The sequence below is a fragment of the Gossypium hirsutum genome, chromosome D04 (genome assembly GCF_007990345.1).
Source record: "Gossypium hirsutum isolate 1008001.06 chromosome D04, Gossypium_hirsutum_v2.1, whole genome shotgun sequence".
NCBI lineage: Eukaryota > Viridiplantae > Streptophyta > Magnoliopsida > Malvales > Malvaceae > Gossypium > Gossypium hirsutum.
In genome coordinates, this window is record NC_053440.1 from 8,946,934 (window position 1) to 8,957,165 (window position 10,232).

The 10,232-nt window shown below is 31.9% G+C and overlaps 1 protein-coding gene across 1 annotated transcript; it reads right to left on the reverse strand.

Annotated features, from left to right (window-relative positions):
- On the reverse strand, window positions 1–918 carry LOC107939068 (uncharacterized). The gene has a single exon (XM_016872353.1). It carries the CDS (start codon window positions 916–918, stop codon window positions 1–3), a length of 918 nt encoding a protein of 305 aa, XP_016727842.1.
- Between the last annotated feature and the right edge of the window lie 9,314 nt (window positions 919–10,232).

Consider the following 10,232-nt stretch of genomic DNA (forward strand, 5'->3'; position numbering starts at 1 on the left):
TTATGGTGTACTCAGTTCTGACTCATCATCCGTGTCTTTTACTTGCTCCGTTTCCTCATGATCATACTGTGTATTCGTCCCTATTACCTTCCATAGATTCCTATGTAGTTCACTATCATTCTCCTTATCCTTTTTAATCATTTCAATGCCATTTCTCAGAAGCCCATTATTTTGGTCTATAACTCTTATAGGAACTCTTAACCATTTACCGTATTGGAATATATTATCTTGGTTCTCATTACTGTTCTTCTGCGCCTTACATTTTTGTGTCGTATGACCGATCAACCCACAAATGTAACAGAATCTTGGTAGCTTCTCGTATCTAATTGAACATACAAACTCCTCCCCTCCGTGGTTAGTAAAATAAACGACCCTTTGCAGTGGTTTATTTATATCAATATTAATTCTAATGCGCATGTATTCAGTCCATCCTCCATCTCTATCCCGCCAATCAATAGCTAAGACTTCTCCTATCGCAGAACCTACCTCCATCGCCATATCCCTATCCATGTATTCCATCGGTATGTTGGCAATTCTAACCCAAAACGGTGTATGATTAAAGTCATATTCCTCCATTGTTTTGTCTTTACTATAAGGAACCATATTAAACAAGCATTGGTCGAACAGCCAAGGAGAGAGATTAAGAATTTTTTTCCTATCGTCTTCATTGCAAAATTTTACCAGTATACCACCATCTTTTAGGGCTACAAAATTCACCTCCTCCTTTGTATACCATAGAGATTTGAAAACTCTGTACATTGCCTCTTTGTTCACTTTCTCTTGTGTCATCAATTTACCTATAGCCCAATGTTCATATCCTTTAGAGTTATCCTTATTTGCTTTTTTACTGACCACCCTCTTTTTTTCTTCCTCTGAAAAACTTAGTTTCGCCAGCAAGATACTAATATCTTCTTCCATGATTAACACCAGTAAAGTCCTAAGATTCAAACAAAACCACTTTCTTCCAAACAAACCCCCAGACAGCCTTCAGTCTCTATGGCCAGAACAAGAAACCGAAAGAAAAGGAAAATCGAGAGAAGTAAAACTCCCCACGAAGAACCACAAAGATTGGGACAAAAACGGGCAAAACAACAATGCTAACAGCAAAAACTTAAAGAGAAAACTAAAAACTAAACCTAATAAGTAAAAACACCACCAGCAAAAAAAACCACCACGAGAAAAGAACAAAGAAGGTTATTTAAAAAAGATAATCAAGATAGTCAAAAGAAAACTGAAAAAATCAAACCGTTCATTAATTAGGGCCTATGAACTGACGTGAGATCATGAAGCTTCAAGACTTCACCGCAACTCCCCCACCCCTACGTCTGAGGGGAAAACAAACAAGAAGACACTACCTGACCATCCAATTATTCTATGAGAGAATAAAGATGGAAAAAATCGTACGTTGGCGCCACACTTTCTTTTTTGTTGTTTGTTAATGTCCGAACTGATTGCTTTTTTAATTTTAGAACTTGTTAAATGAATAAAAATTCCTTAAAAAATTAAAATTTTACTTAAATATGGCTTTAAATGATTTTTTATTTAATTAAAATACAATAAATATATATTTAATTTGTATACATGTTTCATTAATAAATCTGAATGTGTTTTAAAATATTTTACCCATTTTAAAATATTTATGTAAACTTTTATAAAATTTACAAAATTAAACAATTTATTTAAAAATATGCATGCTAAACCGTTTTAAAATTTTTAATTTTTTAAAAAGTTTTTTTAAAAATTAAAAAAAATTATGTAATTTCAAAAAAATATGGTATTAGAAATTAAAAATCAAAATTATTTGTTTAAATTTGTTTATTATTGAAAATTTTATTATTATATTTATTATTATTAGGATAAACTATATAGATAGTCATTCAACTATCAAAATTTTTCATTTTAGACACATAAAATAAAAAAGTTTGTAATTTAAGCACCCACGTTATATAGTTCGGTCATTTTGGTCACTCCCACTAAAATCACAAACGAAAAATTGACATGGCAGTTAAAAATTGGTATAATAAAAAATTTAGCCCTCAACATTTCATACTATATCACTTTAGTCATAGTTTTAAATTTTTAACCCTCAAAATTTACAAATGGTCTCAATTTGATCCTAATTCTAAAAAAAAATACATAAATATACAAAATATTTTCAAAAAATATAATAATAAATTTAAATTTTATATTAATTTTAAATAAATATAATTATATTAATATTAAATAAAATAAAAAATCCCTCTCCCCTACCGGACCTCTCCCACCACTATCCTCGTCTCCCTTCCTCTTCCCTCCCATCGCCCTATTGGATCTAGTTCCCTAAGTGTAGTATTTTTGTTTAAGTACATTTGTAATTTTTTGAACAGATTGGTTAATAAAATTATTCATGAATTACATTAATACTTAGTATTATTGTCCTCAAATGGTTTTTGAAGCAAAATGGAAGCGAATGTTGCTCATTGGTTGTCTAACGTTTAACTAATACTAAGCAATATTACGTGGTCAAATTGTAATATGAAAAGATATCATGTATTAGTAAACGAACCTAAACATGCCCTTAGTCTAATTGGAAATGAGCAAATAGATTAAAAGACTAATATGTCATCTATCTAGTCCAATTGGGGAGATGCCTTGTCTTGGGCATCAAAGCGGATGACTCCCAGAAGATAGAGATATAGATGTGACTGACTGGACTGACAGTACATTGAACTGGACCCAAGTAGAATAGATCCTGAATCCGTTTATAGATTTATTTGCTTGTGATGTTTATAGTGTGGCATACCTAAATCTTGAGTGGATGGCAAACTATGTATGCGCGACTCATACACTTTGATGTAAGTAAAAGCTTGAGTTCAAATAGATAAGAAACTGAAAGCTGGTGTGTTGTGTGTATGACTTCTGCAATACGTAGCATCATTCACAATAGTGGAATTCATGGCTCGAGCTATGGGTAAATGATATCCTCTCGTTGGCATTACATGGTTTATGAAGTAAACATGGCCATGGGTCTTTCATCTTTGTGATGAATGATTTGATTACTATTTGATAATAATTAACTTTTCATGAAGGAAGATGCAATGGTTACCATGAAATAAAATAGGATCATATTGGGAGAACGGATATTATCTCAAAGAGATCAAGGATATCCTATGAGGGTAACACACTTATAACAATGTCATTGGATGAGCAATGAGTAGTTGCTTTCGTAAAGGTATGTTGTTAGGGAGAGCTCAGTCACAATACTATAGTGGAATGACTTTGTGACTAAATGAGTTTATAATTAATAGGCGAAAAGCCATAACTTAATTATAAATCATTTGAGCCCTAATTACATATGTCTAATCGGTCCCTCTGCTAGCTCGTTTAAACAATAAATGAATTGTGTGTTTGAATAGAAATGAATAGAAAAAGAGAAATGGGAAACATTCATGAATGATTATGATTTTTGTTGAAATGAAAAAAAAAGGAATCATTTGGAAATGAATGTAGGTTTCCAAAATAGAAATGAAAATGATTCATTTATAATTCTATATAGATTACTTCAAAATTATCGAAAGAACGAGTTTATGTTTTTGAGTTATTTTGAAGCCTGAAAATGAAAATATATCATTCTGCCACAGTGAACATATTGAGTTGTTAAATATTAAACATATTTTCTCGAAATTTTACCGGGGGTAAAATCGTGAAAATTTTACCAGGGGTAAAATTATCAAAATTTTACCAGTGGTAAAATTGTCAGAATTTTACCAGGGTAAAATCATAAAAAATTTACTAAAGGTAAGATAGGGATGAGAAAATTGTTTAATATAGAATATTAAAGTTTATTTTGGGAAATAGAGAAACTGAATTGGGTTGGATCGAATTATAGAGTATTAGGTTAAAAGGCTCAGGAAGTACTCGTAGTTAGACCCGATGTAAAAAAGTCCCAAAACCCCTCATATGACATAAAGCGGGCGGCAACCTAGTAGGAATACTAGGGTGTGTCGTCTACCCCACTCCTAATCTAAATAGAAAGTTTGTTTTTCTATTTGAAATAAACCACTACAACTCAACAAGGGTTTTCCCTTTTCTTCTTATAAATAGATGACACCGGTATGGCATAAAAAAAGAATTTGGAAAGATTGTTACTTTGCAAAAAACTAGAGAGAATTTATTCTCAAATAGTAAATATATGTTCCCAAAATAACAATTCTACCGGTTTTTATTAAAGAAGAGAGAATTAATGTTTTCACCCCAAATAAAAAAAACTTTTTTTTTTAGTTTTGTGTTTCAGTTCAATTGGTTTGAGCCTACACTTGAAGTATTTTGTGGTACGAGAATAATGAAGAAGATCGTTTGGTTGAAAGCCGAGAACAATGAATGTTTGTTAAGCCGAAAACACATTATGATTTCGGTTAGGGTTTATTGCTATAAATATCACAAACCAAGTTGATTTTCAAAATTTTTAATTTTTTACTGTGCAAGAAAACTGTTTTCAAACCGATTTTTTTTCCAACATGCCCATCTCCCTTTCCCTCTATAGTCCTTTTTTAACTTCGGAAACAACAACAAAGAGATGGGTTTGGGTTGGAATGTATGCTGATGAGCTTCGGTTTAGTTTTTACTTCTTCATCACTGTAATCGTTAAATGGAACCCTACCTTTTGTTACACTTTCGAAGACAAACTCTCTTTTAAGCCATCATCTGTTTCATTGTGTCTCTCTCTATATATTTTGTTTCACTTGTTCTTAAAGCTTGTTTATTACAGGTACAAAGAACAAGCATTGACAAGAGTGGACATAGTTTTTTTGCATTTGCAAACCCAAGATTAGAGCTACCAATAATGGTGATTAGCATAGTTTTATTCGTCATGGCTTATGACTACCCACCTAATAAGCTAAGTGTCTATTTATTTCATGGTGGTTGTTCGAATTTGACATTTTATGCTTTGTTAGAAGCTTCACATTTTTTCGAGCTATGGATTTCGTTTTGCAAGAAGCTCAAAGTAGAGCCCACATCACTTGAGGCTTACTTCCAAACCACTCTTGAACTGGTTGATAATTCTGTTATACCCAAGATTAGAGGGAACGAGGACAATGGTGGAGGAAAGTCCGATGAGGGAGGGGAAGATGGACAAGCTAGGGATTTTTATTTTATTTAATATTAATATATGTTGACACAGTTGAGGCAAAAAATTATATGGTTGTTTCTATGGATAAAACAATGGCCACAACTTTAGGCATTGTTTCATTGTTGAACTTACCTATTTTTAGAGTTGGCAAATTTTAGAAAAAAATATTGGGCTATCTATTATAAAGATTTTTGGATGATTTAGAGCCCGAAACAAGGAGACCAATTGAGTTGAAATTGAAAACTTGAAGATTGTTTCTTGCAGATTAAGTTTGGTTACTTGCAAAACAAGTAAAGTAACTTTTTATAGTTGAAAACATTGGATTACATCAAGACTCTTATGGAATTATTATCCTATGTTGTTTTTTAGATTTACTTTATAAGAAAAGTAATTAGACTATAACTCTTATGTAAACAAAACAGAAGTATCATATAAACTTAAGTTTTGTCTAGGTTAAAAGTAATCGAGGGACCGAGGGTTTGAGAGAGCACAGATTTGTTCAAGTTAGGAATGTGTATGTGTGCATTGTTTTTGTAAGCAATCAAGAGAGTCTCTTGACTTGCAAAGCTAGACTTTTGAGGGGGGAAACTTAGTGAGAGAGTAATCTAGTCTTTGCAAAATGTTAAGGTTGCAAAATTGGTGAGAGTTAGACCAGTGTTAGGACTTAAATAATTGGTTGTACTGTGAGAAAGGTTGTGGATCATTGCTCTAGGTAAGGCCTTGCAAAAGTCGGCTAAGGTCGAACTACGTAAGCAATCTCAGTGTTCATCCTTATGTTTTTGCACTTTTGATTTCGTGGTTGAAACTGTGGCCACAGTTCAAATCACCATTTTAGCCACAATTTCTGTTGGCTAAAGTACCTCCTCATTTCTACAATTTGTTACACTCTTTACCCGACCCAAATCACTGGATTCAGATATGGATGTTACAACATATAAACACTTAGCAAAAATTTTATGACCGGCATGAAACCATTTTAAAACATACTTCTTATTTCTTTTTGTATTGTTCTTAAAAATAAAAGAGGATGTTTAATAATTACATCAAAGTTTCAAAAACAACATATGACATTACCCTTAGGTCATTATTGAAGGAATTTATGTATTTACAGTAATGCATGCATAGAACTTAGAACTGTTCATGAGGAAGAAAACTTCCTAATTCTGGGTTACATGTAACTGATTCATGCATGCATGTTAAATTTTAGTAGTTTAATGATCTGATAGATATATTTGTCACTCTTTTAGCTTAAGAAGCTAACGAAGGTCCAAGCAATAAAGGCAAATGACCCACAGAGCATATTACAGTACTAGATTTTTTGATGAGTTCCTTCTTACTTGTGTTATAAATCCTCTTGTTGTATAAATTATGTAAGGTAAGTGTTCCCTATCAATTACATAATGTGTGGTATCTGGTTATGTGGTGTTAAACCAGCGTTATTAGCGTCAGTATGGTCAGTTCATATTTCGATGTAAAATACCCTCATTACTACACGAGCCCAATATCATATATATATGAAATATGATATGTGATAAATGAGAAAGGGATATGTTTGTGATGCCTCCAATAGGGCAACTATATTGCAAACCGAATTGGTAGGTCATGAGAATACATGTTTAGCTGAACCTAAATGATATGAGAAGTTAAGGGTGTATATTCACATGAATATGCTTTATTGATATGATTCTGATTATGAATTCATGGTCTGAGGCTGGCACAATGATGGGTCGTGTAAATTGTGTTTGTTGTATAAGTTATGTTTAAGTTGGCAGACAGTGATCGCCCATGTGTCGTGTTAAGTTGGTGAATAGTAACTACCATGTATCGTATTAAGTTGGCAGAACAAGTTTGTTTGAGTTCTGTGAACGCCATTGGGCGTATTATTATTAGTACGTTTGAATATCTCTGAAAGGTTAAGTATCTTATGAGCATTTGTGCTTAATAACCAGCGAAATTCCTGCATATTTTTTGTGATTATATTTGGAACCCACTAAGTTCGTTAGAACTTATTTTGTTATTTTCCTTCTCAGGCGAGTTGAGTAAAAAGGATTTGAAGAAAGGGACTACACCGAAGTTGCTATTATTTTAAGAAGAGTTGTCAAACTTTAAAGACTTATTGTTTATAAGATCACATTTGAATGTATACGCCAAAATGTTTAAATCATGTTTAACTGCCAGTGATGCACATGAAACTTTTGTATGGGAAGTAAACCACATTGTGTTTTATGTCAACCTGTCAACTTTTATAAGCCTTTCGTCAAAATTCTGTTTAAACTAAGTTTTGTTTTACTTGGCATATTATTGATTTGATCGTTTTGTCATTGTTATATTGAGGTTGTAACACCCCTAACCCGTATCTGTTGCCAAAATAGGTTATGGAGTATTATTGGAGTTTTCAAATCAAATGAATATATATTTCAAACATTTCATATAATACCCCAAAAATCAGTGGTTAGTAGAATCGGGTTTGTGAATCGAAAGAGAGTGATCATGCCTTAATTATTTAAATTATCTATGCATTTTTAGGAAATAAATGAGGTATTGGTTTGTTGGTTAAGTATTAGTGTAACGTTTCTTGAAACCCAAGTTCAAATCCCTTCTCTCGTATCATTTTTATTATTTTGCAAAATTTGCCTTAAACCCTAGTATGTGACATGCCTTTTTTAAAAAAAATTAAATATTTCAAATTATATAAAGAATGAGTTATTGGTTTGATGGTTAAACATTAGTGAATTTATCCTTGAGGTCCTAACTTCAATTCCCTTCCCATACAAATAATTTAAATTTTTTTGACAAAAACCCATTGTTTTAATGTGTGGGTCATCCAAGCCTAGTTAACTTAGGTATAAATATTAATTTTTCACTAATAATCAGCCTTTAATCCTCCTCCTCATTTCCTTAGCCGTTCCTCCCCTTCACTTTGATTTTATTTTTTTTCCTTTCTTCCATTGTTGTCGTCGCCTACACCTAGTTTTACCATCTCTTTCTTTTTCTTTTTCTTTTTGCCACAAGATTTGTTAACATATTCTCTACCATATTGCTGTCATTTTTCCTCATTAAAATCAGCCCCAAATCTGAAATCTTGAACTCCAAGATTGATCCCGAACATTGCCAAGAAAGTGTTATTGTTGTTTCTCTGACTAGCATGGTGTAACACCCCTTACCCGAGATCGTTTCCGGAGTCGAGCATGAGGCGTTACTTAACTTAACTTAAAGGTTCGGGGCATAAAAATTTACTTTAAAAATTAATTTCACCATTCACAATAAAGCTGTCCACCTGCACAGTAGTCACTAAATTAATTATAACTCAAGATATGAAACTTCAAATTTAGATCCGTAAATTTTCTATGAAACTAGACTCATATATCTTTTCACCATAAAATTTTCAGAATTTTTTGTTTAGCCAATTAGTACAGTTTATTAGTTGAAGTCTCCTCTGTTTCACTAATCGACTATCCTGACCTCTTGTCACTAAAATTCAATTATCTCATTGTACAGACTTTATATGGTGTTTCTAATTATTTCTACTTAAAATATACTCATTAAGGAATTTAAACATATAAATTATAACTCATAATTCCTTTTTTACAATTTTAATGAATTTCTAAAGTCAAAATAGGGGACTTCAAAATCATTATGACCTTGTCTCACTAAAATTCAGATATCTACGAGTATATAACTCTTTTGCTTACTCTATTTCTTTCATGTGAAACTAGACTCATTTAGCTTTAATTTCATATCTTACTCAGATTCTAATTAAATATCCACCATTTTTGATGATTTTTCAAAGTTACATCAATGCTACTGTCCAAAAACTGCTCCATTGCAATTTTTAAAAAAAAATTCAATATAACCCCTTTATAATTATCTAACCTTCCCTGCAAATTTCAAATCACAACCAATTCCAGTATATCAACTACTTCATTTAAATACTAATGAAGTTCAACCAATCAACCATTTCAATTAAAAACATGTATATATTTCGATATCTAACACAACCATAACATTCAAATTTACTTTGCATACTTAGTCATTCATTCTATTACTTTTTATCTCAATTCCCTATACATGTCATATAAATCCAAAGTTATTTAACAAAATCTACCGGAGCAAATCTGGATAGTGTGATTTCTGATGTAGATCCGATCCTCCGAATGTATAAATACGTCAATCTACAAGAAACAATAAACACACACAAGTAAGCTTATAGAAAGCTTAGTAAGTTCATAGGCACAAAACATGAATCTTACCAAACATTTATACACTTATACATTATACACCATTACTAAGTTTACCTGTCAACCACAATCTTTAGTGAGTTCCTTGGTATAAACTCACTACTACTTATTCTTTTACCATAATTCCTTTGGGCCCATTTGTCACTTACCATCCTTGATCAAAATTAAGGAACGGTTACGGAAAATTGAGTACTTCACTTTCACTTTGCCATAGTATAACTATGGTCTTACGTATGGTCACTTATCATTTGTCCCTGATCAGATAAGTGTAGCTAAGCTACCACTTATCACTTTGTCACTTGATCAGATAAGTATAACACTTATCACTTTTTCACTTGATCAGATAAGTATAGCACTTATCACTTTTTCACTTGATCAGATAAGTGTAGCTAAAGCTACCACTTATCACTTTATCTCTTGATCAGAAGTACTCAAATCCGGCGTTCCGCTTAATTTGATCATTTATTCGATTTTCGCATTTTTATTTTACTCTCATTTCAACACTAAATACATTTCATCATACATTATATAATTCATGAAATTAACATTTAATCATTAAATTTCAGCCATATGAACTTACCTGGGTCGATTTGCAGAATTTGTAAAAGTTCGGGGACTAATAAACTACTTTTTCTTTTCTTCGGCTTGCTTCGGGTTCTCGATCTAAAATACAAATTTATTCATTCATCAACATATAATTCTATTCTAATTCATTTCACAATTTATGCCCTTAAATTTTTGAAATTACACTTTTACCCCAAACTTTACAGTTTTTACAATTTGGTCTCTACTCAATTAACCCCTCAATTGATCTAATTTTTCTCAATTAACACCTTTTACAACTATTTTATACTACTACATAGCCTTTAATATTCAAAACCGCA

Coding starts and splice junctions, on each gene's coding strand:
- LOC107939068 (XM_016872353.1), bottom strand. CDS start 918: ATGGAAGAAGATATTAGTATCTTGCTGGCGAAACTAAGTTTTTCAGAG.